Source organism: Trypanosoma brucei, chromosome 10 (assembly GCF_000210295.1).
Source record: "Trypanosoma brucei gambiense DAL972 chromosome 10, complete sequence".
NCBI classification, from domain to species: domain Eukaryota; phylum Euglenozoa; class Kinetoplastea; order Trypanosomatida; family Trypanosomatidae; genus Trypanosoma; species Trypanosoma brucei.
The window spans coordinates 2418083-2444859 of NC_026743.1; the positions used below are offsets into that span (position 1 = coordinate 2418083).

At 50.6% G+C, this 26777-nt stretch overlaps 13 protein-coding genes across 13 annotated transcripts; 6 read left to right on the forward strand and 7 right to left on the reverse strand.

The window, feature by feature from the left end:
• Positions 1-138: 138 nt before the first annotated feature.
• TbgDal_X12410 (hypothetical protein, conserved) lies at positions 139-1308 on the forward strand (the record flags this gene model as incomplete). The annotated part of the gene is made up of 1 exon (XM_011780107.1): positions 139-1308. One exon carries the CDS (start codon positions 139-141, stop codon positions 1306-1308), a length of 1170 nt encoding a protein of 389 aa, XP_011778409.1.
• Positions 1309-1664: 356 nt separating this feature from the next.
• TbgDal_X12420 (hypothetical protein, conserved) lies at positions 1665-2999 on the forward strand (the record flags this gene model as incomplete). Its single annotated transcript, XM_011780108.1, has 1 exon — positions 1665-2999. One exon carries the CDS (start codon positions 1665-1667, stop codon positions 2997-2999), a length of 1335 nt encoding a protein of 444 aa, XP_011778410.1.
• Positions 3000-3305: 306 nt separating this feature from the next.
• On the forward strand, positions 3306-4208 carry TbgDal_X12430 (hypothetical protein, conserved; the record flags this gene model as incomplete). Its single annotated transcript, XM_011780109.1, has 1 exon — positions 3306-4208. The coding sequence occupies one exon, from the start codon at positions 3306-3308 to the stop codon at positions 4206-4208; it is 903 nt and encodes a 300-aa protein (XP_011778411.1).
• A 328-nt stretch (positions 4209-4536) lies between these two features.
• Positions 4537-7077, forward strand: TbgDal_X12440 (hypothetical protein, conserved; the record flags this gene model as incomplete). Its single annotated transcript, XM_011780110.1, has 1 exon — positions 4537-7077. The coding sequence occupies one exon, from the start codon at positions 4537-4539 to the stop codon at positions 7075-7077; it is 2541 nt and encodes an 846-aa protein (XP_011778412.1).
• Positions 7078-7890: 813 nt separating this feature from the next.
• On the forward strand, positions 7891-9300 carry TbgDal_X12450 (hypothetical protein, conserved; the record flags this gene model as incomplete). Its single annotated transcript, XM_011780111.1, has 1 exon — positions 7891-9300. The coding sequence occupies one exon, from the start codon at positions 7891-7893 to the stop codon at positions 9298-9300; it is 1410 nt and encodes a 469-aa protein (XP_011778413.1).
• An 873-nt stretch (positions 9301-10173) lies between these two features.
• Positions 10174-10527, reverse strand: TbgDal_X12460 (hypothetical protein, unlikely; the record flags this gene model as incomplete). The annotated part of the gene is made up of 1 exon (XM_011780112.1): positions 10174-10527. One exon carries the CDS (start codon positions 10525-10527, stop codon positions 10174-10176), a length of 354 nt encoding a protein of 117 aa, XP_011778414.1.
• Positions 10528-10979: 452 nt separating this feature from the next.
• Positions 10980-12101, reverse strand: TbgDal_X12470 (procyclin-associated gene 4, (PAG4); the record flags this gene model as incomplete). The annotated part of the gene is made up of 1 exon (XM_011780113.1): positions 10980-12101. One exon carries the CDS (start codon positions 12099-12101, stop codon positions 10980-10982), a length of 1122 nt encoding a protein of 373 aa, XP_011778415.1.
• A 115-nt stretch (positions 12102-12216) lies between these two features.
• On the reverse strand, positions 12217-13503 carry TbgDal_X12480 (procyclin-associated gene, putative; the record flags this gene model as incomplete). The annotated part of the gene is made up of 1 exon (XM_011780114.1): positions 12217-13503. One exon carries the CDS (start codon positions 13501-13503, stop codon positions 12217-12219), a length of 1287 nt encoding a protein of 428 aa, XP_011778416.1.
• A 1703-nt stretch (positions 13504-15206) lies between these two features.
• Positions 15207-15590, reverse strand: TbgDal_X12490 (EP2 procyclin, putative; the record flags this gene model as incomplete). Its single annotated transcript, XM_011780115.1, has 1 exon — positions 15207-15590. The coding sequence occupies one exon, from the start codon at positions 15588-15590 to the stop codon at positions 15207-15209; it is 384 nt and encodes a 127-aa protein (XP_011778417.1).
• An 883-nt stretch (positions 15591-16473) lies between these two features.
• On the reverse strand, positions 16474-16821 carry TbgDal_X12500 (procyclin, putative; the record flags this gene model as incomplete). Its single annotated transcript, XM_011780116.1, has 1 exon — positions 16474-16821. The coding sequence occupies one exon, from the start codon at positions 16819-16821 to the stop codon at positions 16474-16476; it is 348 nt and encodes a 115-aa protein (XP_011778418.1).
• Positions 16822-17178: 357 nt separating this feature from the next.
• Positions 17179-17514, forward strand: TbgDal_X12510 (hypothetical protein, unlikely; the record flags this gene model as incomplete). The annotated part of the gene is made up of 1 exon (XM_011780117.1): positions 17179-17514. The coding sequence occupies one exon, from the start codon at positions 17179-17181 to the stop codon at positions 17512-17514; it is 336 nt and encodes a 111-aa protein (XP_011778419.1).
• A 658-nt stretch (positions 17515-18172) lies between these two features.
• Positions 18173-18508, reverse strand: TbgDal_X12520 (hypothetical protein, unlikely; the record flags this gene model as incomplete). Its single annotated transcript, XM_011780118.1, has 1 exon — positions 18173-18508. One exon carries the CDS (start codon positions 18506-18508, stop codon positions 18173-18175), a length of 336 nt encoding a protein of 111 aa, XP_011778420.1.
• Positions 18509-21382: 2874 nt separating this feature from the next.
• TbgDal_X12530 (microtubule-associated protein, putative) lies at positions 21383-26446 on the reverse strand (the record flags this gene model as incomplete). Its single annotated transcript, XM_011780119.1, has 1 exon — positions 21383-26446. The coding sequence occupies one exon, from the start codon at positions 26444-26446 to the stop codon at positions 21383-21385; it is 5064 nt and encodes a 1687-aa protein (XP_011778421.1).
• Positions 26447-26777: the final 331 nt, after the last annotated feature.

Sequence of the window (26777 nt, forward strand, 5' to 3'; positions counted from 1 at the left end):
GCAGGTCCCACGACACACCAATGAGGGCAGAGAATAGCCACAATAATCGTGAGTCCAGTCTGTGTTGCTGTGCCCCCACAAACCGTCCAAAATATTTTTTTTTGTGTGTGTGTGTGTTTTAATTATTGTTCTTGTGTAATGCTATTCATTGGTCTCACTTACTTCACAACCAACTGTTCCTCCTCTTTCTCACTTTCTGGTTACTTTTGCTCATCCTGTTTGCTGTCGTCGTCTACCACCGAAACTGAACGGCTGCCAACTTTATACCTTTCATTGAGCTCGGCAGAGTCCTGTATCACCACAGCCCGAACTGACCCAACGGTACTGGAAAAAGTGCGGGTATCACTAATTTCTGTTGTGTACAGCAAAGCCGCGCGTAGGTGCTCTCTTTGTTTTCGGTTGCCATCGCAGACATTTTGTTCACCCCAGCACCGTGTCATGGCAATGCTTTCACAGGCTCGCGTAGCAGGTTGGGCGTCGCGCTGGCTTACTGATGAATTAGTGGCACTCTCTAAGGCGGGGAATTGGGAAGCAGCGATTAGCACCTTTTTACAATTGCAGCAGGCCAACATCGTGCAGAGCAATGTCTTTCATTATACAACTGTAATTAGTGCTTGCGGTCGTGCTGGGAAATGGGAAGCAGCCATGTCCATTTTTGACCAGATGACGAAGAACGAAGTGAAACCCAACGTCTACACGTACACGGCTGTGATTAATGCCTGCGCCAGCGCCGAGAAAGCAGCCGTTGCGCTCCGCATGTTCGCCCATATGAGGTTGGCAGATGTACCACCCAACGTGCAAACCATGACAGCTCTTGTTAACGCGTGTGCTCGTTCCGGCGAATGGGAACGAGCGATAAAAATACTTCGCGATTGCGAGGAACTTTTTGTAGCGCCAAATGTCTTCACATACACCGCTGCAATGGACGGGTGCAGGCGGGGGGGTGTTTGGAAACCTGCGGTGGATTTGCTCAACGAGATGCGCGACCCGGCCCGCGTTCGCCCCAACGAGGTCACGTACAACACTGTGATTAATGCATGTGCGGTGGCGTCCGAGTTGAATGCCGCGCTCCAAGTTTATGCGACTATGGTAAGCGATGGATACACTCCTGTCAACTTCACCAAAACACTACTGATGCAGTTGTTTAGAAACACAGCACTCAGTGGCCTAGCTGATGAACTGAAGGTGCGTAAAACCACCTGGCGAGAGATAAATGTCCCCGACACTGACCCTGCCACAGCACTTGAAGCTGTCCGCGAGGATTCCCCGGCAGTGGAGGAGGAGGAGGAGGAGGAAGGGAAAGGGTAAAGAAAAGCTGTCGATGCGCAAGGAAGTTGTCGGAAATTCTCAATTTCACATAACGCGTCTTTCCCAGCATACGCTCTGATGTTAGCGCCTCTGCTATTCGAGCAAAGACCACCCGAAGTCTCTAGTAAAACTATTTTCGGTGGCCGTTAGTCATTCCCGTCACCATCCCCACGCATTCACCATGCACTACAAGTGCATGTTCCTCCACTCTGTTTCTATTTTTAGTTTGATGCCGGCACCCCGTTTACTTCCTTTCGTTTCAAGTCCCTTTTCGTCTTGATTGTTCTTACTCGTGTAGCATAGGAAGGTAAGAATCCAAGTGACGGTTGGGGTGGTAAGAGTGCCGTGCGGCAGACATGAAATGTGAGCTGGCATCCCTAATAAAGGAGAATGCGCAGCTTGGACGCGAGATGCGTGGTACTCCCCAGCTCCGTGTTCCACAGGAAACGGATGTTGCGTGGCGGTTGCGCCGTGACGTGCTGCTCCATTCCGAGTATCCGCACGTCGCGGCGTGTCCAGAAAAGGATGTGGAGCGAAAAGATGGTCGTGCCGTTGTCGTATTTCAGGAGTCCAAGCTGCAAGGGGAGCCTCCGGAACGAACTGCAGCACAAAAGCGGTCAAGGTCTGACCACACTGCTGTTGTCTCGGTTGACCCAAGCGTTCTGAAGGCTCGTGCTTCATCTCTAGGTGAGCGCATCGTTGGTGCCGCTGGCCCTTCCTTCGAGCCGTATACGGCTCCACCCTCGTGGAAGATGACCAAAGTGTTGGTAGGCCACCGAGGCTGGGTGTGGGGTGCTGCAGTAGATCCTAGCAATTCGTGGTTCGCTACAGGAGGCGGGGATGGCGTAGTTAAAGTCTGGGATCTGACCACCGGTGCTCTTAAGCTCAACCTTACTGGGCATAAGGAAGGTGTCAGAGCCCTCTCGCTCAGCACATTGTCACCGTACATGTTCACTGGTAGTGATGATCACTCGGTGAAGTGTTGGGACCTTGAACGCAACGAAATCATACGCGATTTCCACGGCCACAAAGGCTCCGTTCACTGTGTAAGCACACACCCATCGCTTGATATTGTGCTTAGCGGTGGCCGGGATAAGACCGTGCGGGTGTGGGATGTCCGTACACGCTCCTGCGTCCACCTACTGTTAGGCCACAGCGACAGTGTAATGTCCCTTGCTGTTCAGCAGGAGGATCCGCAAGCGATATCTGGAGGTAGTGACGGAATGGTTTATCTGTGGGACATAGCTTCAGGTCGCGCCTTCACCCGACTCACAAGGCACAAGAAACCTGTACGCGGGCTGGCACTGAGTCGGCAGAGAGTATTAGTTTCGTGTGGAGCTGACAACATTCGCGTATGGTCACTACCAACGGGGGAGTTTCTTTTCAACGCCTCCACACTGGATAACGGCAAGGAAACGAAGAAGGAGAAGGAGCAGGAACCGCAGCGTTGGAGTTGTTGTAGCGTCAGCCCGCGGAATGTGCTGGCGGTGGGAAGCCAAGAAGGAAGGCTTTTGTTCTTTGACTGGTCACATCCACAGCGAGGGCCGTACCAGGCGACAAAAACGCGGTCCGTACCTGGTACTCTACCAGGGGAGGGCGGAATTAACGGCCTTGCATTCGACGCCTCCGGATCGCGATTGATTACGGCGGAAAGCGACAAGAGTGCTAAGGTGTGGCGCACGAAGGAGTAAATTCGAGTAGCAAAGCACTGGAACCCGAAAGGTTCACTTCACGCGCGAAGTTGTTGCGGTAAGAGGGGGAACGCGCCCACATGCTAATATCTTCACCGTCATTTCAATACACTAATTTGGGAGTGCTTTGTTATTACCCTGTTTCGGGAATTACCCTACTTGCCTCCATCTCCATAACAATCTTCTAGGACTGTCCGAAGGCTGTGGTGTGTTGGAGCGTAGGGAAGGTGTAAAGTTGAGGTTGAGACAGAAAGGAGACGCATTACCCCCAATACCACACGTTTATCGTGTTAGGTTCGACTGAGCATGGGCGCTGCGGATTCGCCTGACTTACTGCGTGTCCTGGTAGTTGGGCATACGGGAGTTGGGAAAACGTTGTTTCTTCAGCGGCTGCACCGATCCACGGTAGAGAGGAGAGAAGGTCCTCTGCGTGCACGGGGGCATACCGTTGGCTTCAACGTGGAGGTGATCAGCACACACCGGGAAAATAAATTCGGTTCCTCGACCCACGTAAGCGACAATGAGCGCCACATTGCGTTCGTGGAAGTTGGAGGCAACCGTAATTTTGGTCGCAGCGGCCATTTTCCCCTTAGTTTAATGACTTTCCACGGCGTGATATTTGTATATGACCACCACAATATTGAGAGTGCAACGGATTTGATGTACTGGTACGAGTACCTGAAGGGCTACGGTGCCGTAGGGAGTGGCGGCACTGCAAGGGTAATGTTGGTCGAGACAACACATATTCCTTTGACAGACGACCCGTCCTCCGCGGCCCGGGTGCTTCCAGACGAACTTCTGGGGAGCTACTTGCAAGAAAGTATCAAGAAGGCTCCCACATTTCGTGAAAAGATGTGTCACACCGTGCGGTCCCTGTTTAGACGTTGCGCGAGCGTGAGTCGACTTTCCGTCACGGACTTTCAACCCCAGTATCTTCGCTTTCTCCCCCGTGTTGCTGTGTTTCTGCATCAGCTAATGTCCATTGTGGAGAATTTGCTGCTCTTTATTATGGCCGTTACACTTTTCGGCCCAGGGCAAAAGTCTGTTTCCTTTTGCCCTCCGTCAGTGTCCGCCGCACTACGAACGATTGAAGATGATGCCAGCGGCACCCGGACGCTGAAGCAGTGTCCCTTGTACGATCAGGGGTTGTTTGAGGCAACGGCGCTTGAGGAGGTGTTAAGTTTCTTGGACTCGCTGAGGTCCGCGTAACCTTGTGAGCTTTGCATAATTCCCCTCAGCCGCTTCATTTGTTCATCACTTCCCGTGGCTTCCAGGTCAAGTTGTTGGCGCTGCGCAGCATGCCGCTAACCGAAGTAAAGCTTTGTCGCTGTTGAGTTATCCAGGGGGCAAGTTGCCATGCGAATTTTTTTTTTACGCTTTCCCTTTTTGCACTCCTTCGACAGCTGCCGTTAAACAATAATAGCGATAGGGCAAGGAAGGGGACGAATCAGGTTTTTAGTTTTCCACTCAGGGAGGATCTTTGTCTGTACTTGAACGTTGTTGGGCACAGACCCCAGCACAGTAAAAAGTTGGTGTAATGGCTGATCCCATCGCTGTTAACTTCAGGCGAGCGCGCTTTCCCAACACACCACCAGCGCAGTTACTCACGGTTATTGTGTCGTACAGACGAGGATGTGCTCCGCTCGCCCTTTTGGCGGTCAGCCCCACAGCGCGACGGGCGGTGGAAGAGACCGGATGCGCAATTGGTGGACTTCGTGTCATCCATAAAAACAATGACGTAAAGAAATGTGATGATGTGCGTTTTGTAGCCCCGGAAGAATTGGAGTTGGCCGCAAGTAACAAGCAAAGTCTCCAGTCTGCGGTATTTGGGTTGTGGTGGTACAAACGCTACCCGTTCACTTCACTTGTGGTCGATCACGCAGGAAAGGAGAACATGCCTCTTATAATCCGACTCAAAAAGGCACTGAACATTAAGAAGATGGTAATACTCAAGTCTGCGGTAACAAATGAAATGATGCACATCGTTTCTATGGCCCGTGATCTTGAGTCACTAACAGTACGCAACTGCTTTAGTGAGTCAGAGGCGAGCCTGTGCAGTGTGACGTCCATTCTCAACAGCCGTGCAACGAACAGGCGAGATGCGAGAACGTTTTATCTATCCGGTGTAACAAGTTTGGGGGTTTTAAGGTGCCTACGAAGCCTCACCTTGTTCGCAACACCGCTCAGTAATCAAATCATGTCGTACTTTTGCGAATGCACAAATTTGGAACGAGTTGTAGTGGATTCGTGTTGCGGTTTGGTCTCATTGGAGTGTTTTGCTGCTTTACAGCGGCTGACACATCTATCTGTATTAAATTGTACCATAACCGACGAAGGGTTACCGCCAATTAGCAAGTGTTTTTCACTGCAATATGTGATGCTTGACAACTGTATGAAACTGAGGAGTCTGAACTGTCTTGGGTCGTTGCGGAACTTGCGAACGCTAATAGTTTCGCGCAACAGGATACCTGAAGAGGGTGTTCAGGGTCTACGAAAGCTACGCGACTTGGAGGTCCTGCGATTTTCTGTCTTTAATCGTCCCACCGCCGTCGAGTTTATTTCGAGCCTTGGAAGTTTGGTTGAACTTGATCTGAGGGATAACTGGGTAGGGGACGCAGGTTGCGCCTCTTTCGTTCATTGCAGGCAGCTCCAGCAACTGAAACTTTCCTGCTGCCGCCGCGTATCGGATGTGCGGTGGCTGGCTGCGCTAACCTGCCTGCGCACGTTGGATCTCTCGCACACAAACGTGAGGAGTCGCTGGCTCGAGTCGCTGAGAGCGTGTCGTTATCTTGTGGAGCTGAATGTCGCCTACTGTAGGGATGTAGTGGAAGTTTCGTTTCTTAGTGAGTTGCGTTTGCTGAAGCACTTGGACCTAAGTGGAACGGATATTGGAGAGCAGAATCTGGACCCCATTGGACAGTGTGAGGGGCTTACGTTCTTGTTGTTAAAAGATTGTAGTTCCGTGAAAGATTTGCACTTCTTGGAGACACTGCGGGAGTTAGTGAAACTTGACACAGAAAGGACGGGAATTATGGACGCAAACGTCTGCCAAGTGGTAGCGTGCAAAAAACTTGAATTTTTGTCTTTCCGTTACTGTCACCTACTGACGGACGTGAAGTGCTTGGAGGGGCTGAGGAATTTGAAGACGCTGGACCTTGCGGGTACCAACGTGACAAACGAGGGAATCTCTTCCCTCCCGAAGTGTGTGTCGCTAGAGTACGTTGACGTGAGCGAGTGCTGTTTAATCACACACCTCGAGTTTCTGCGGCCACTCCCCAATTTGCAGCAAGTTGTTGCTGACCAAATGAATTTGACGGATATCGGTGGGTTGACTGGCGCTCCTTCCTTGAGAAGAGTGACCCTAAATGAGTCGAAGCGATTGGGGACGGTGGGCGAGGTGCGATTGCCGTACCTGCAGGAACTGTCACTGAGGAAGAGCACTATTTCCAACGCCGGCATTCGCAGTCTTCTGGCATCGTGCCGCTCTTTGCAGCACCTCGACATGCAACACTGTCATTCCGTCACCGAACTTAGTGCTCTTTCCCAATTGCCCAACCTCAGAGAACTCCTGCTGAGAAACATAAGAGTGACGGGTGAGTTCATGACTCACATCGCCTCGTGTGTGAATTTGAGAAAGCTCCAAATGACTGAATGCGCTGATATAACGGACGTGAATTGCTTGAGCGCACTGCAGTCACTGGAGGATATCGACCTTTCGAGAACAAGTGTAACAACAGAAGGTATTAAAGGTCTTTCCAAATGTTACGCGTTAAGGAAGTTGAACTTGAGTGAGTGTCGTTACGTTACAAACGTCAACTGTCTAGGAAAGCTACCCTTTCTTCGGGAACTCCATTTGGAAAAAACAAATGTTACGGACAAGGGTATCGCTGGCTTATCAAATTGCATCCAGCTGGAAACTCTAGCGCTTACGAAGTGTAGCCGAATCACGAATGTGGAGCGGCTTCATAGCTCTTTGCCCCATCTCGAGGAATTTGATGTTTACGGCACGTCAGTTGATAAATTCCACCGATGTCTGGGTGGAAGTCAGCGTACGCAGCATGCTTGCTCAGTTCTTTGACTACCGACGCGAGACTAAATTTATTGCACCATGCTGGAGGCATGCGAGCTTGCTTTGAAACCCCTCGCTCCCCCTTCTTTGATATGTCTCTTAGCTGGAAACCCCGGCGTACTCTTGTTAGTTCGATGTCGTTTTTTTTTTTTGTTACCCGTTGCGTTCATAGTTATTTTTTCTCCCCTCTCGCTGCGTGCCTCCCCGGTATGCGGGCAGTACCGTGTACATCAGCGAGCGTTGCCGGCGTGTAAACGGCAAAGCGGTAATAATCGTGTAGCGACGGTCATTTGATTTATTTCCCCTCCCCCATTTCCAAGCTGCTACGCTAACCTTTACGTGCATGTGCGTTTAGTTCGCTACGATATCCCCTTCTTCAATGGCCAACTGGCATTCAACCCGACAAAATGCGCGTTCTCGCCTAGTCAGGACGAGTGGGCGGGTTGCCTCCCCTGTTTTGCTGTTTCCCCTCCCCCTCCCTCTCTTGCCCTAACCCCAATTTAATCCCTTTCTTATCCAACTTAGCCTTGTATTGATTTGCCCTCCTTCTTCACTCCTTCTTCCAGTGTAGTTAAGTTGATTCTTCACACAATTTGATCCCTTCAGGCGGGTAGGAAAGATTCTCAGGTCTTCGGATTCGTACCGATTCACGCTGAACCCGTGGAGGGTTTAGGTGAGGCAAAGCGGTCAACCAGAGGCGCGGAAACGGAAAGGGGGGGGTCGGTGTGCCATTTTTTCTGCTGGCGCCCCACGCGGAGGTTTGCACATATATTTTCCTCGTATTGTTGATACTTTTCAGAATACAGGGGGGAAAGGAGGTGTATGGCCATCACGGTGCAGCTGGTTCTCGCTTCCACGGGGCATAGCCTTCCAATGACGGTGTATCAGGAAGAGACAACACCCCACACCACCTGTCAACTATCCTCGATCCCTGTGTTGCGCTCCCAGAAGGTATTCGTATCGGATCTGGTGCTTCTTATACGCAATTGCAGGTCCGCATCGATGACGGATTGTCACCCCTCGTCGGAAGGGTGGAAGTACATAGAATGCTTTGACTACACGTCGCTGCGGCCGTTGCGACCCAACGAAGCAATAGCGGAAAAACAAAAACTTCTGGTCTTCACTCCGCTTTTATTGAGCGAAGCCCTACTGGAACAATACTCCTCGACTAAGGAACACTCTCATCGTACAAAGTCCAAGGTGGATATGGAAGAGGAGCGCTGGCTCAACCTCAAACAGGCGATTGCAGCGCTTGCCGTGCTGCTGAAACTCCATCAAGAACAAATGGAACGGCAGATGGATTTATGCGTGAAGAAAGTTAACGAGACGGCCCCGCGCTTCCATGCGGCGAAAGAGGGCATAAGCCATGCTTTAGAAAAAATAAAAGACATAAAGGTTTTTAATGACCCCGATTTTTCATTGATAGCCCTTGTAGATGCCAGTGAAATTGAGACCGCCGTTGAACAGGGAGAAGTGAAGCTTCAACGAGCGTTAAGGTACCTTAAAGAAGCGCAGACGATGGCACCGAGTGTTTTGGACGCCATTAGCAAGGAAGTTGAACTTGGAAACAGTATTCAGACAACGTCGGCTTGGCACAGTTACAAAACAACTGAGCAAGCCGATGGCTGCTCAGCCGTATCTGCGTTGATGCTGGAGGTAAAGCGAAGGGTCGACGCGGTGCGTATGATTTTGACTGATATAACGAAGATCGGGCGAAAACAGTCGGCATGTTCTCGATACTGCGATGCTGTGCACTGCCACGTTGTGCAGAAAGAGAGTAATTTGCATCAACTGCCGAAAGGGTTGGAGGTTGCACAGAGATTGATGGAGCGCCGGATAGTTATGCGGCGCGCCATCCATCGGTTATTGGCGCCACTAGAAGATGAGCACCGTTCGCTACAGCAGCATCTCCGCCAGTTCGCTGGAGATTGGGGCGACTGCCTTCCCAAGGACCTGTTCGGGGCGGTAGCGGCGCCGCTTCCACCACTGTATCCGGTCGACGACGACGTCGCACAAAAAATGGACCGACACTTCTTTGATTTGGAAAAGGACGCGACGGAGGAATTTCTCCTCTCTGTCGGTGCCGCATCCGTTGGGCCCTCAGAGCCCTGCGCAGCACTGGAACGCAGACTGCGGGAAGTGGAAGGAGAGCTGCGGCTATGCAGAGCGGCGCTGAAGGCCACGTCCCGGGAAAAGAACAAGCTCCATACAGGAGGTGAACGGCCGAAGTAGAAAGGAACCCCCCTCCCTAACAAATGACAAAATGCAAACAGAATAGCATTACTCCACCGCAACCGTCAAAGCTTGCCCCGAGGGGCGGTGCTAGCCATATTGCTTCACATAAATACAAATGCATATATATACATATTTATTTATTTATATTTTTCCCCCTAGTTGTTTGCGTCCCGTTTTGTTGCGGGACATGCCCATCCTTCGGTTAGAATCAGTTGGTTGCTGTGCAAACCGGGGGCGACAGGGAAGACACGGGGAACGCAGTAATAAAAGGCGCAGTCGCACAATTTGCATGGATGGGTGCTCGTATTTCCGCTGCGGTGAGAGGGCTTGGGTAGAGTGAATTTGCCTTTAAAACGTTTTCGCTTTTCTCTCAAGTGGGCACTATTTCCATGCATATGTCAGTGTTAAATTCCTGTTCACGGTTGGAAATTAACAGGGATTGCCGCATTAGCAACGGAGATGTCTAAAGAGAGATGCAGATCATGTTTTCCCTGTCCCACCTCGGAGTGTTGCTTCCCACATACTTTGAGTGTATCATGAGAATGTCACACTATCGTCAGTTTTCTGCATTCAAAGGGTTTAAGGCCGTACAAAAAAAAAAAAAAAATCCACCCGTAGCCGGCGTAAGATTAACTACGTGCAGCTGCGTCTCGATGTAACGTGGAAAAATGGATCGTGGTAGTTTGCGCAACTCTCTTTCCTCAAAAGACAGAAGCGGTCGGGAACGCCCAACGAAAACCTCTCATCACGGAGTTTCGTGGAACATCTGAACAGCTGCTGCAAATTCATTTGAGTTGCTGTCTATCTCCGCCTCTCTGATTCTCATTTACCTGAATATTAGATGTGCAGAACGCACATAAGGCAACGGCACTAAGTAAGCAAGTATAGAATCTCGGAGTTATAAAGACCGACTACCGTTGCAACAACGAGCTCCTTCGGCACGCGAATATTTGCGAGAGATGCGGGGCTGAGACTTAGCAAATCAAATAAGGGGTAAGCGATCGGCATGGACAGTAGGCGAATTCCGTACAAAAGCCGTGGCAAAGCACCTTGATGGGCTACGGAAAGTACATGCTGAAGGTGGAAGAAACGAATATCATATATATATATATATATATATATATATATACGTGAACGGTTGAGCCCCGCCGGGGGCGTATCGCTAGCGACTCGGCAGTGCTGACACCACCTCAACGTGGGCTCATGCATTCCGCTACCTCGCATTTTTCGGGGGGGGGGGAATCCGGGGGCCGGGAGAGGTTCCACACTCTTATGGGGAACACTGTTTTGAATTCTCCGGCTACGGCACAACCGCTAACTACGTCCTGTCAGGCCAGCGTTTTCTTCACAGCATCCCCCCCCCCCCCCGCCCTCCCGTCCTGGAACGAAGACTATCTCGTCGAAATCCTTATGGCTTTCCTTCCCACGCCATCTTCTTTCGCATTAAGTGCCTCACAGTTGTTCAGCTACCTCAATTTCTTAACCGCATCGAATCTCCTTCCGAGAGTGCCATTTCCCACTTCTTGACTTACACCTCACCAGACACTGCTATTAACTGAAAAAAAAAAAAGTCAAACCCGGTCATTACACACTGTGCCAAAAAAAAAATATGAAACGGCTCCCCACCTGAGCGAGAACCCTCATCATTGAATAAAAGCAAGTGTTGCAAGACCACTTTAAACCATCGCAGCGACAAGCGAAATTACCAACCGAACCCTCCAATCACCATGCGAATGCACCGCCGAGTCCCCAAAAAAATTCTTTTGTCGCTTGTGTGTGAAATTCCCACACCTTCTGATCATGTAGTCAAGAAGCCGTTTCCCGCTACCGCTCGTGTCCTTGCTTGTCGTCATATTCTTTTCCTGCAAGCTTTCCAGTGCATCCTCAACCACTGCCAGCACCTCCTTGTTGATCTTCTGAAACTCTCCAAAAAGTTTCGCGGTCGATGTCAGGGTCGGCACTGTCTTGGTCGGGTGTTCCTCCCATACGACATCTGAACTGTAAGAACTTCCACGAACTGTGCCCTTTGCTCCAGAGCTGGCTTCCCCGCCCTTCTTAATGCCGAGCATCCCGTCACCCCAGGTAATGTGTTTTGTTGGCTCGATTTTGTAGCCTTTATTACGGGAATCCATGTGCACAAGATAGCCCCCACCATTTCCTCCCTTCGTCAGGTGGCAGTTCGCACCACTGCTTTCCAGTGGATCGGTGTTGTTAAGCTGCAGTGCTTCATCCAACATGGTTGCAAATTCCTTTCCATCACCATCAAAACCGCCGTCTTCACTAGCCCCAGTGCCGTCGAAACTTGCCGTCCCAAAGCACCCCGTGAAGTTTTGGCGATCTTTGACACAATAGCTATTGTTATCGTTTCCCCCAATAGGCCCCACGAAAACACTTAACATTTCATCCAGTCTCCCCGCTGCTAGTGACGCGGCTGCCACAAGTTTTGTCCCGACGTCCCACAGTTTCTTCACGAGTTTCCTTATCATCGCTTTCTTCCCTTCAAGGGTATATGTTATAAACACCTTCGCCTTGGTACACTCGAAGCCACTCGAATTACTTCTCAATACCTTCAGTTTCGCATAATTCCCCATGTGACTCACCTTTTCCATCATCTTTTCGACCGCCTCCGTCTTAGTCAAAACATATCTGTACACGCCACTCTTCAGCATACGAGATGCACTGCAGATACCTCGCGCCGCCTCACCGGACAGCGGTCTGTTTGTTTCAGCGCTCCCGAACGAATGCAGCATAAACACCAACGCCACTAGCCCTTTTATTGCCTTCCCCATGGTTGTCATATCGCTAAAACTAACGCGAAAGGGAAAAAATGTGATTTATCAGCCCCTCTGTTATACTAATTTTCTAGATCTTTCGTGCTAACGTTTGAATAATGGAGTAAATCACCCAAAATATTTAGTCGTCCTTTCCCCAATTTCCGCCAAATATCTTCCTCCACGCCTTTCTGAACATTCTTCGGAAGAAGCTCCTCCTCCCCAACCCTCCACACAACCCAATCTCCGTCATCAGAAGATCTTTGTCGGCATCCTTTACCTGACTTGCCGAGAGCCAATCCTGTTTAGTACGGCTATTCAGCGCGGAAACGTTTTCAATTGGAAGACTTCCTAGTCCATTTAGTATTTTCATGGCATCCGCCCTCCTCCCAATAGTTTTTTCTGTCCACTCCTCCGTGAGACTCCTATATATGTCGCCGTACTCACTTACCTGCTCTTCAAACGCCCGGTAAGCATCCATTGCTGCCCTCAGTGTGGGGACGTTTGTTGTTGGATTTTCCTCCCACATCATATCGTAACTATATGTCTCATTCCTCGTATCTCCTATGTATGCGGTTTCGCCAACTCCATCTTTCTTTACTCCAAAGATTCCATCGCCCCAAAGCAAGTTAGTCGTGAGGCTCGCGTTTCCCAGGTATCCTCCCCCCGAACTTCCGCGCACCAGCTGACACCCCTGTGACTCCCCTCCCGTGTATCTTGGGTCGTTATTGCTCGGCTTTAGGTGCCTTCTAATTGCTTCCTCCAGGTTTGCTCTGCCCTCCGCTTGTGAACCCTTTTTCTCTTCAACATCCTCTACAGAGAGGAATTCTGCAGCATCTACAGCCGTTTTCCCCCCTTGAAAACAATCGTGAAGCTCCGCCTTAGTTGCTGCTTCACCTCGTGCACCCGCAGCGCAAGAAAAAAATTCAACCCCGTTTCTGTTATTCGGTTGCTGGAAAACACTAACGAACTCATCCAACCTCCCCGCCGCTATCCCTGCTGCTCCTACCGCTGAGTATCCAAGATATCTCAACCTCTTCAATTCTCTCCTCTTCACCCTATTCACTTTACTCCCCACACGTTTCAAAAACTTCGCGATCCCCGTGCACGAGGTCCAATTGCCATTTCCCCCTTCATTTCCCCTAACCCTCACAATCTTTAACCTCACCAACTCCACCATATCCTCAAACTCCCTCACCTTCTCGGTTGCATACTTAGTTTTCGCTTGGACGAAGGCATACACCGATTTCAGCCTCTTCGACGCATTGCAGAGCGCCTCCGCAGCTCCACTCAAACTCAGTGCGCCACTGTCCGCGGAGGCGCTACCAGTAAGTACAAAAAAGGACACAATCACTAATACCTTCATGAGCGTGCGAACCCTATTCGCGATGGCAAAGGTCAAGCGAAAAAGGATAATCAAAGAGACCATTTTCGATGATTGATGAAACGGAAAAGACCGCGGCAAGTTGTGACGCTCCCACTTGGGGACTGGAAAATCCGCCGGGGGTGCGCCTGCCAGATTCAGGCTTCAGCAACGGCAACGGCGTTAGTGTTGGCGGGGAAGGGAAGGTGCAAGGCGCCTTTTTGCAGCTGGAATTTAAAGCTTAACCGACAGCATGAAATCATCCGTGGCACTGTCTTATTTCCCTCCAAAACCATTGGATACGCTGTGGTTGGCACACGGCCCATTGCCATCAATTGCTGAGGTGGGCTCGTGTTGCCGGCGGTGGGATCCAATGCACTATGGCGCATCAGAGAAGGAAGAGCGACCCCCCCCTGATACTTAGGGGGGTAAAAACAGGGTTTCCAGGCTACAAACCGTTCTTAACGCTATCCGCGACAACACGTTGGTGGGGGGGGGGGGGTAGGAAAGTGTCGGGTAGGGGCTTAAAAGTGAGATTGGCCGATGGCAACTGTTGTCGACATGGCATAAAACCCTAACCGCACCCCGCCGACACTTAGAAATTAGGTCCAGGAAAGAAAGTCAAGCCCGACCAAGGACCTCCTTTTCTTCGGTTTTGGCTTTGTCGAAAGGACACGAAATCGATCCACCGCGGGGCGCGCAGTGGACTTGTTACTTATTTAACTGACTCCTAAACAAGAAAGCTCCCCTGCGGCGCGCGACGCACATCATCTCAAAGGCGATGTGGGAGAGAAAACACTGCGAGAACATATGACCACCGACGAGCCGGTGAATGCCCCAGAAGTATTTCAAAAAAATGTCACACCCTCCATCGATTGTCCCAGAGTATTTCACAAAGTGGACCAAAACAGAGGGCAGTGCAGTAAATACGTAAAGTTCATGGAAACAACGCGCTTACCCTCTCCACAGCCTCTCCTCCCCAACAGATAAAGTGGCAGCAGCTCACTCAACTGAATCGCTCCCCTGACGAGAACGGTTAAATAAAGGCAAGGCAAAAGGCAAAACACCGCTCAGGCCTCAATTTTGAGCAGTTACGGTGAACTCCCTCAAGGTGCTTTAAAGTTTCCCCGACATATTAACAAACATTATGATGCACCACCGTAGGCGAAGAAGGAATCATCACCAGGAATGTGCTTCCTTCAACCGCTGCTTCCCATGTTGCAACTCCACGGTGTCAAACGGAAGCTGCGATGGCGGAAATATCGAGGGACAAATCGCTTGAGTCAACAAAAGTCCATTTGTCTCCCATTTCTAGCCTGAGGTTTTAGAAGGAACTATTTTCCCAGTACGAAAAAAGGACAAGGCAAAAAGTTCGAAAAAAAAAAAGTTCAGTCACAAATGGAGGAGGTTGCTGTCAACCATTGCAGGAACGAGACATAGGAGAAGACCGCAAATGCAGTGGATGAATTTTTGACAAAACCATACGAATGGTTTACAGAAGAAACCGTTTGGTAAAAGCGAAGGAACACATTGACAGGCACACGCAGAAGTCTACAGGGCTGCGTGCTACCGCCGACGGTTCCAAGACATAAAACAAAAAATAGAACTCAAAAAAATGGGTTGAAAAAAATATTATGCGTGTCAGTGTCCTGTCACAAAGGAACGCCATGAAGCGAGCGCATCGCGCCAAAGGAAGGGTTAAATAAACAATTGGGATCACCCTTGTTAAAAAGTTTTGACCCTCCAGAGAATTTTCTCTTTACATGAGCTTAGAATGCGGCAACGAGACCAACGGCCGCGATTGCAAACGGAAGTGCAACAGACTTCAGCGTTGCAGCACCAGGTTCAGGTTCTGGTTCAGGTTCAGGTTCGGGTTCGGGTTCCGGTTCAGGTTCTGGCTTTGGCTCGGGTTCAGGTTCGGGTTCGGGTTCAGGTTCAGGTTCAGGTTCGGGTTCGGGTTCGGGTTCGGGTTCAGGGTCAGTGCCATTGGTATCGTCGTCGCTGACCTTGGTTCCCTTCCCGCCTTTGCCTTTGCCTCCCTTAGTAAGACCCTTGTCTTCTGGTCCTTCAGCGGCTGCGGCAAATCCCACGCCAGCGAAGAGGTTCGCGCTGAACAGAAGAACAGCGAGCAGATAAAGGGAACGAGGTGCCATTGTGAATTTTACTTTTTGGTGTAATTGAAGTCTTCAAGTTGAAAAAAATGGGGAAATGGTATATATGAATGCGCACATCAACTGGGATAACCAGCGTTGCATTGCCCTCTCATCTCTGAGGGACAATTAACCGAAACTCGGATAAATAAATCACTCTCCCGACAAGAATAGCTCAAGAGGGGGAGAGGCAATAGAAAAGGCACAGCACTCAGCCCTTAACTGCCTGTAGTAACCGCTGCGAGCTTCCTTCCATATTCATACAAAGTCTTCAAAAGCACACACCCGTCAACCTCCAACATCGTTTCTCCAGCAGAAACGCAGCAGTGGGGGGCCCATCTGAAGCAGGGAAACACTGCACATAAAACCACCAATGAAATAAAGCAACATGCAGACCCCTTCGCCCAAGTTGGCCGGTCTAACACTTGTTTCCCATTTCTGGCCTGAAGGTTTAGAAGGAACTATTATTCGAACCCAAAAGAAGAGAAGGCAAAAAATTTAATGAAATAGCTCATCCAACAAATTAAAAGGCAGAGCGCCAAATTCACACGCAGCACGCACAATAACACAAGGCACCAATAATAATTTTAAGATCCAAATTCAAAGGAATGAAAAAAAATAGAAGTGAAACGCTTAAAATTATGGAATACGCAACCGAAACATCACAGAAATCTACAGGGCTGTGGGTCTCAGGCGATGGTTAATAAGGCATTAGAAAGGATGTCACCAAAAAAATATAACGAAAAAATATTAAATGAATGTCCACACTTGTTTTACAAGAAACAGCAGGAAACAAACACGATGCACCATATGGAGGCGATATAAATGAAAGGAACCTTTTCAAAGGGTTTCGTTCCTCCGAGGCGCTTTACACGCTTGCATCCGCTTAGAATGCGGCAACGAGAGCAGCAGCCGCGATTGCGAACGGAAGTGCAACGGATTTCAGCGTTGCAGCACCAGGTTCAGGTTCTGGTTCAGGTTCCGGCTCGGGTTCAGGTTCAGGTTCCGGTTCGGGTTCGGGTTCAGGTTCGGGTTCGGGTTCGGGTTCAGGGTCGGGGTCAGTGCCATTGGTATCGTCGGCGCCGACCTTGGTTCCCTTCTCGCCTTTGCCTTTGCCTCCCTTAGTAAGACCCTTGTCTTCTGGTCCTTCAGCGGCTGCGGCAAATCCCACGCCAGCGAAGAGGTTCGCGCTGAACAGAAGAACAGCGAGCAGATAAAGGGAACGAGGTGCCATTGTGAATTTTACTTTTTGGTGTAATTGAAGTCTTCAAGTTGAAAAAAATGGGGAAAAGGAAAAAAAAACTCGAAGGCGCGTGCAGCGATCACGAGAACATCTTAAACTCAGTACTCACCTAATAACCCCTATTTTCAATGCACGCCCACCCAGAGACACGGAACAGCACAAAACAACCATATCACTTCCACAATATGGACATTTTGCACAAAATGCACTATTGACTAGTACTCAACTATACTGATAAGAGATACCTATCAGACATGATATACTGTGAAAAGGACATTAAGCTCACTATGCATCTGAAAACGCTTTCACCTCACAACCTACTGGCACACACCTTCCCACCTAACCCCAATGACAACAAAGGTTGACTGCACCTCACATCTGAGGGAGAGGTCCAGGGGAGCGGTGCCTGTTCGCGGTGCGGAATTGTTGTTTCCCCCTCTTCCTCATCCGCCCCCTCGGTTCCGTGGGCCCCGACTCCCGAAGAGTTTTCGAGAATTGATAATAGAGAAGGGATTCGCTCACCATACTCGGAACAATACACTTGTCAGAAGTTTGGCAATCCAGTTTGGGGGCACTGAAAAGCACTTTGTGGTGAATCAGCGGCATTTAGGCCGGCAGCGGTATGTTTTGCTACGAAACACCGGGCATCGAAGAAGTCTGAAAGCCCTTCAGCACGACGGCTGATGGAGAACGCTGGTAAAGTTTTCCTTTCATGCGCTCTCAACGAGAACTAGCAGAAATTAAAACCAATTTCGGCGGATAACGGCCCCGCAACTCGGCACATCGGCGGCGTTGGTGGGCCGACTCACCAATAAAACGAGCCGACACCTGCCCCCACACACACCGGCATATGAAGGGGGCACCTTCGGTGGGCACGCGACTCCCAATGAGCTTTTGCCGTGGTGGGAACCGTGGCGCGCCTGATTGGTTGAAATTCCGTCGGCACAATGACCTACCAGGATGCGTTGGGCTTGGTTAAGGATGTTCGCGCTTTGGGGAAACGAAGACCCACGCTCAGCGGAGCCTGAACATGGGACCACATCTGCGTGGTTTATTGGGCTGCCAAGGCCTCCGAAAGGCGAGCCCGATCCTGGAAGCGGGTGGAGCAAGCTCCTAAAAGGGTTGCTCTCCCGCGTTTCACGGCCCACTGCCTACGCGCGCAGGGTAAGTAAATTGGCTTAGACATGGCCCCCGAAAGGGGAAAAAGAAGGTCAAGGATGGCAACCGGGTTCTGTCCGTGACATTGCGAGGGGCAATTGGTTGCCATGACCGGAAGGCGCCCGCCACCCATGGGTTTCTACCAACCCCCAAATGAGGCGAGGGTTTTGCAGGCTAGGAATATCTATGATTGAATCAAATATTGCCATGCCTCCCCCCGATGCGGGACACGCAAATGCGTTACGCTCCCCCCCCCCCCCAAGGGACCGAACGCACAGCCTCCTCCACGAGGTGGAACAAAGGAAACGGTAGGATAGCAGCGGCGCACGACCACCACACAACCACTGAGCACACCGATGAGAAGCGATACGCTTGGAACATGGGGCGCACCGAAGGAGAAGAGCACTGAAGAAAGGGGCGGAGCGGGTGAATCGAAGGGCTCCCCGAATGTAAACACGCGCGCACTGAAGAACACACGCCGCAAGAGTTGCTCAAAGTCAGCGCGACCCGGGTGTTGCATTGCACCTAGGCGCACACGCAACTCCACTGCCTCCTGTAGCAAAGCCGCGTAAGTTTGGGGGCCTCCCGGGGCAAGTCAAAACCCGTCGAGGCGGAGCCTCGGTTAGATAACGGTAACGGAACATGCTACAGCGGGTCCAGCGTTGCTACAGGAGGCAGTGGAGTTGCGTGTGAGGAAACCACAGTGTAGGGTGCGCGGTGGATAATTTGTGGAAAGGCTACCATCCGCGTCCGACCATGTTGTGACGGCCGAACGGTTTCCGGCACGACATGGCTGCCCACGTATCAGGACGGAAACCGATAAGAGATTCGCAGGGTCCAATGGAAGGAGTGAAAAAAACGGGGTGAATATGAGGAAATAAAGGCAACACTTACGAGCATTCCGAAATTAAAGCCGTGATACGGAGGAGCTGTGTCAAATTGCGAATGACGGAGACGATGCTGGGATACACCTCACAGCATTAAGCTGGGGTCGCCGTTCTCACTGGCATCCCTGGATGCGATAACAAGGAGTTGGGCCATATCGGCGAAACGCTACCAGCAATAGCCGAGCTTTAAGCAGTAAGCGAGAAAAGCTGGTGCAACCGGGAACCCACCACTGGGTGTGCGACCGGGAAGGGAAGGAAATCCGCAGCCAGTTGGAGTTGGTATTCCAATGGTCGTCGGGCTACTTGGCCACTACCACCCGTACCTCAGCCGCCTCACACACCCAACGGCATGCACTTACTCATGCACCAAGACGCATGAATAAATGCACTGGGAAGGTAAATAAATTCAGCTTTAAAAAAAAAAGATGAGCCAGGGAGATTACGTAAAAGGGGCTCATCCGCACCTCCCGCACAACGCAAAATAATAATAATAATAACGCTATGTTAAAAAGCACAAGCGACGGAAAAGCCTCTGCTCACATTCGTTAATGCACAGGCGCAGCGCAGCGGAGAGAACCCTGCAATTCTCCATGCGCAAAATCACTGTTCAACCGAAAGGGACGACACCCCGAGTGGCGCAAGTACAGCGGCCAGGGCATGTTTACAAACATGCGTTGAGTATGGCGACTCAACAATCCCCCAAAAATTATGAAAATGGGGGGCAGCAAGACCCGCACCCACAACCCACACAGTTTTAGAGCAAACACGCCTACAGGCATCAAAAAAAGTAAAAAAAACTGGCACAGTCATAAAAGGTCCCAGCCGACTTTCCAGCACGTTCTCCGCCTTCACCTTTGAACGTTAGAAACATTACAACGGTGATCTGTGTGACGCACCTTTGTTAAATTACCCTTAAAAGATAGACAAAAAGCGAAGGATCATTAGCGACGTCGCAATACAACCGGGTTTCCGCAACAACCGCAACGACACCCCATTTCCACACAATGCAAAACCGAAGGCAGCACTTCCTCACCACCCTTCCGCCTTCGCACTACTTGTCATGACCCCCCGCGTTGTCGCCCCCGTAGTGATACCGCTTCCGCGATTTCAAAGGACATAAACACTTACAAAACTGGTGCAAATCCCTGCATCATCAACATGATAGTGGTTGGCATACTTTCCAACCGCTCTGGTCTGAACTCGCACTACCTTTCCAACCTCTACAATCACACAAAGGGACAAAAAAATCAGAGGTTCTACTCCAACCTACGGCGTATTCAGTACCACAGCCCAGCATCCGAAGGGACAAAACACGCACCAACAACTCGGGCACGATTTACACCGTTCCCTCGCACCGACCAGCCACACAAACACCAAATTCATTACGAAATATAACCATCCCCTCACTAATACAAGGCGAAACAATAAGCATAATCAAACAGCTGACAGACAGAAATCCACCGCAGGGCTCAATGTAAGCTAACTTCGCCCTCCCCCTCCCTCACCCTATGGCCTCAGTGTTGCCCTGTAAAACCTTCTCTGACACTAGTCAAGCAGAAGTAAAAACTAACCTAATCCTAACACTCTCACACAATGAAAGGAGAATCCGTGGGGAATTTGGGAAAAGGCAAAGCACACACGGTAAGCAGTCGGCACAACCCCTGGCGCAAAGAAAGCGCAACTGCACGCAAACAAGGCATTCGATTCAGTACCTTCTATAGGATATGTGGGATGCCATACCGTAGGCAGTTACCAGTAACAAAAACGTATGGGGAAGGAAAGAATCAAAATATAGCTAAAGGTTCTTAACGCATATATATATATATATATATATATTACCGTTTCACAGCCAATTCATACATCGCACTTAACGCTCCCTCTAAACAACGACCCCAAACAATAACATCCCCAGGTGCCTCACCAACACCAACAACAACACAATTCTTAATTAGCAAATATGGCTTCAATGGAGCCAAAGGAAGAAAGGAAGGATGTACACTCCAACTGTGAGATCCCGCTCGAATCAGCTGTAGCGACGAGAGTAGTTAACGGAAGGTCGACCCAGGGACCCACATCGCATCCCTACGCTGCCGTTAACATATCCACAAGTGAAAATTAAAAAAAAAATGAACCAAAAGCTGATTTCAGCAAAAGCGCGTCCGAAAGAAAGGGCACGAAACAACAAACAGAAAATAATCAGCAGCAAAATAAATACATCACATTACGTGGCTATCACTGGACACAACCAATAGTTGGTCAGCACGTGCCAGTAGTCGATCGACAAAATACATAATAATCAGCACAGCTAGCACAGGAGAGATAATATCAACCCTTTCACGCAACGCATTATCCACACTCACAACACAAAACAACTACGTTGAGGACAAACGAATGGCTCCACCCAATGGCATACTCCTGCGTACATTGATCTCCACAGTGCAGCACTCATACGTAAAGACCTTCCAATCACAGTTTAAAAAAGAGGAAAATACCGCTTCTCAAATATTCTACACCTTGCGACCCGAGTGATTAACGAAAGTTGCGCGGTTAGTCGTAACATACATCGAAGGGTCCACATGACGGACCTGTACTGCAGGTTTCCCAATGGGACGAGGAGGACATTGTACCTCAGGCCTGATAAACCTGTTGCGGTATTCGCTGCTTACACCTTGCATAGAAATGCTTGACTGTTTAACAGTCGGAGCAGCCTTTGGCATATAAGGTTTGCTGGCACCGTGTGCCTTGAAATCTCTATGCGCGGTACTCACGTACATATCAGCATCTACATGACAAGGGCAGGAATAACCAACATTAGGGGCCTTTTTCCACTTTGACACACGTACTCCGTTACCAGTTGGTTGATCGCCCACAGCCGCAGCAGCACACTCAGTAGTAGCTGCAACAACCGCAGCAGCACCTCCATTACTCTCCCCACTTGCGACACACTTCATATCAGTGGAGACATCAACCTTCTTTGATGTCACACCACCATCACTTTTACCTTTCACGACCTTCTTAACAACAGCAGCATCAGCTTCAGATGAAGCAGTAAAGCTATGCCTCTTAGATATAACAGATTCATCACCAAAGGAAGACTCCCTACACGAACTCTTATAACAAGAAGAATCATAGCGACAATACGAATCCTTTGCAGTTGTCCTAAAGTGGCCATCATCACCACCGCGACGTGACACTTTCACAACTTCCTCACGAAGCACATCACGCTTATATGCGGCAGGGTCAATTGGCGCATACGATTCTGCAGTGGTTGAGCGGAAGTGACTGGGATCAACATGACGAGGGCCCGTTGCCTCCTCCTCCTCACGAAGCACATCACGCTTATATGCGGCAGGGTCAATTGGCGCATACGATTCTGCAGTGGTTGAGCGGAAGTGACTGGGATCAACATGACGAGGGCCCGTTGCCTCCTCCTCCTCACGAAGCACATCACGCTTATATGCGGCAGGGTCAATTGGCGCATACGATTCTGCAGTGGTTGAGCGGAAGTGACTGGGATCAACATGACGAGGGCCCGTTGCCTCCTCCTCCTCACGAAGCACATCACGCTTATATGCGGCAGGGTCAATTGGCGCATACGATTCTGCAGTGGTTGAGCGGAAGTGACTGGGATCAACATGACGAGGGCCCGTTGCCTCCTCCTCCTCACGAAGCACATCACGCTTATATGCGGCAGGGTCAATTGGCGCATACGATTCTGCAGTGGTTGAGCGGAAGTGACTGGGATCAACATGACGAGGGCCCGTTGCCTCCTCCTCCTCACGAAGCACATCACGCTTATATGCGGCAGGGTCAATTGGCGCATACGATTCTGCAGTGGTTGAGCGGAAGTGACTGGGATCAACATGACGAGGGCCCGTTGCCTCCTCCTCCTCACGAAGCACATCACGCTTATATGCGGCAGGGTCAATTGGCGCATACGATTCTGCAGTGGTTGAGCGGAAGTGACTGGGATCAACATGACGAGGGCCCGTTGCCTCCTCCTCCTCACGAAGCACATCACGCTTATATGCGGCAGGGTCAATTGGCGCATACGATTCTGCAGTGGTTGAGCGGAAGTGACTGGGATCAACATGACGAGGGCCCGTTGCCTCCTCCTCCTCACGAAGCACATCACGCTTATATGCGGCAGGGTCAATTGGCGCATACGATTCTGCAGTGGTTGAGCGGAAGTGACTGGGATCAACATGACGAGGGCCCGTTGCCTCCTCCTCCTCACGAAGCACATCACGCTTATATGCGGCAGGGTCAATTGGCGCATACGATTCTGCAGTGGTTGAGCGGAAGTGACTGGGATCAACATGACGAGGGCCCGTTGCCTCCTCTTCCTCACGAAGCACATCACGCTTATATGCGGCAGGGTCAATTGGCGCATACGATTCTGCAGTGGTTGAGCGGAAGTGACTGGGATCAACATGACGAGGGCCCGTTGCCTCCTCTTCCTCACGAAGCACATCACGCTTATATGCGGCAGGGTCAATTGGCGCATACGATTCTGCAGTGGTTGAGCGGAAGTGACTGGGATCAACATGACGAGGGCCCGTTGCCTCCTCTTCCTCACGAAGCACATCACGCTTATATGCGGCAGGGTCAATTGGCGCATACGATTCTGCAGTGGTTGAGCGGAAGTGACTGGGATCAACATGACGAGGGCCCGTTGCCTCCTCCTCCTCACGAAGCACATCACGCTTATATGCGGCAGGGTCAATTGGCGCATACGATTCTGCAGTGGTTGAGCGGAAGTGACTGGGATCAACATGACGAGGGCCCGTTGCCTCCTCTTCCTCACGAAGCACATCACGCTTATATGCGGCAGGGTCAATTGGCGCATACGATTCTGCAGTGGTTGAGCGGAAGTGACTGGGATCAACATGACGAGGGCCCGTTGCCTCCTCCTCCTCACGAAGCACATCACGCTTATATGCGGCAGGGTCAATTGGCGCATACGATTCTGCAGTGGTTGAGCGGAAGTGACTGGGATCAACATGACGAGGGCCCGTTGCCTCCTCCTCCTCACGAAGCACATCACGCTTATATGCGGCAGGGTCAATTGGCGCATACGATTCTGCAGTGGTTGAGCGGAAGTGACTGGGATCAACATGACGAGGGCCCGTTGCCTCCTCCTCCTCACGAAGCACATCACGCTTATATGCGGCAGGGTCAATTGGCGCATACGATTCTGCAGTGGTTGAGCGGAAGTGACTGGGATCAACATGACGAGGGCCCGTTGCCTCCTCCTCCTCACGAAGCACATCACGCTTATATGCGGCAGGGTCAATTGGCGCATACGATTCTGCAGTGGTTGAGCGGAAGTGACTGGGATCAACATGACGAGGGCCCGTTGCCTCCTCCTCCTCACGAAGCACATCACGCTTATATGCGGCAGGGTCAATTGGCGCATACGATTCTGCAGTGGTTGAGCGGAAGTGACTGGGATCAACATGACGAGGGCCCGTTGCCTCCTCCTCCTCACGAAGCACATCACGCTTATATGCGGCAGGGTCAATTGGCGCATACGATTCTGCAGTGGTTGAGCGGAAGTGACTGGGATCAACATGACGAGGGCCCGTTGCCTCCTCCTCCTCACGAAGCACATCACGCTTATATGCGGCAGGGTCAATTGGCGCATACGATTCTGCAGTGGTTGAGCGGAAGTGACTGGGATCAACATGACGAGGGCCCGTTGCCTCCTCTTCCTCACGAAGCACATCACGCTTATATGCGGCAGGGTCAATTGGTGCATACGATTCTGCAGTGGTTGAGCGGAAGTGACTGGGATCAACATGACGAGGGCCCGTTGCCTCCTCCTCCTCACGAAGCACATCACGCTTATATGCGGCAGGGTCAATTGGCGCATACGATTCTGCAGTGGTTGAGCGGAAGTGACTGGGATCAACATGACGAGGGCCCGTTGCCTCCTCCTCCTCACGAAGCACATCACGCTTATATGCGGCAGGGTCAATTGGCGCATACGATTCTGCAGTGGTTGAGCGGAAGTGACTGGGATCAACATGACGAGGGCCCGTTGCCTCCTCCTCCTCACGAAGCACATCACGCTTATATGCGGCAGGGTCAATTGGCGCATACGATTCTGCAGTGGTTGAGCGGAAGTGACTGGGATCAACATGACGAGGGCCCGTTGCCTCCTCTTCCTCACGAAGCACATCACGCTTATATGCGGCAGGGTCAATTGGCGCATACGATTCTGCAGTGGTTGAGCGGAAGTGACTGGGATCAACATGACGAGGGCCCGTTGCCTCCTCCTCCTCACGAAGCACATCACGCTTATATGCGGCAGGGTCAATTGGCGCATACGATTCTGCAGTGGTTGAGCGGAAGTGACTGGGATCAACATGACGAGGGCCCGTTGCCTCCTCCTCCTCACGAAGCACATCACGCTTATATGCGGCAGGGTCAATTGGCGCATACGATTCTGCAGTGGTTGAGCGGAAGTGACTGGGATCAACATGACGAGGGCCCGTTGCCTCCTCCTCCTCACGAAGCACATCACGCTTATATGCGGCAGGGTCAATTGGCGCATACGATTCTGCAGTGGTTGAGCGGAAGTGACTGGGATCAACATGACGAGGGCCCGTTGCCTCCTCCTCCTCACGAAGCACATCACGCTTATATGCGGCAGGGTCAATTGGCGCATACGATTCTGCAGTGGTTGAGCGGAAGTGACTGGGATCAACATGACGAGGGCCCGTTGCCTCCTCTTCCTCACGAAGCACATCACGCTTATATGCGGCAGGGTCAATTGGTGCATACGATTCTGCAGTGGTTGAGCGGAAGTGACTGGGATCAACATGACGAGGGCCCGTTGCCTCCTCTTCCTCACGAAGCACATCACGCTTATATGCGGCAGGGTCAATTGGTGCATACGATTCTGCAGTGGTTGAGCGGAAGTGACTGGGATCAACATGACGAGGGCCCGTTGCCTCCTCTTCCTCACGAAGCACATCACGCTTATATGCGGCAGGGTCAATTGGCGCATACGATTCTGCAGTGGTTGAGCGGAAGTGACTGGGATCAACATGACGAGGGCCCGTTGCCTCCTCCTCCTCACGAAGCACATCACGCTTATATGCGGCAGGGTCAATTGGCGCATACGATTCTGCAGTGGTTGAGCGGAAGTGACTGGGGTCAACATGACGAGGGCCTGTTGCCTCCTCTTCCTCGCGAAGCACATCACGCTTATATGCGGCAGGGTCAATTGGCGCATACGATTCTGCAGTGGTTGAGCGGAAGTGACTGGGGTCAACATGACGAGGGCCTGTTGCCTCCTCTTCCTCACGAAGCACATCACGCTTATATGCGGCAGGGTCAATTGGTGCATACGATTCTTTCATTGTGGAAAGTATTTCTTTATAATTTTGTTTATTTGCTTTTTGTTGTTTCACATAAAGGTTTTCAGTATTGTGCGGCAAACTTTTTTTTTTGTTTTTTATGTCGATGCAATCGTAGACCTCTGCTCTTTCTTTATCTCTTTGTGGATATGGTTGTGGATAATTCCACTTATAGGCTGCTTCTAATCCCTTTATGCTAGGCATCCTTCCTTTGGTATTTTTGATTCCTATTTATTGTAAGTAGTTTTTTTTAGACTTATATTTCTGAAGGTAAGATGCTTCTTTTTCTTAGGTGATTTATGGATATTGAGTAAAGAAATTATATCCTGCAGAGGGGTGTGTGGTAAATTATCTTACAGCGAATATTCTAATTTGTTTTTCATCATTTGGGGTTGAGTTAGCGGATATTAAGGTATACTTTTGGTGTTCAGTCATCACAGTTCCTTGTGAAGGTGTACTCATGCAAATACACGTGACGTTAGGCGTTTGCATAAATGGCTCCTTTTCTACATCTACTGACTGGCAACCGCTGGTC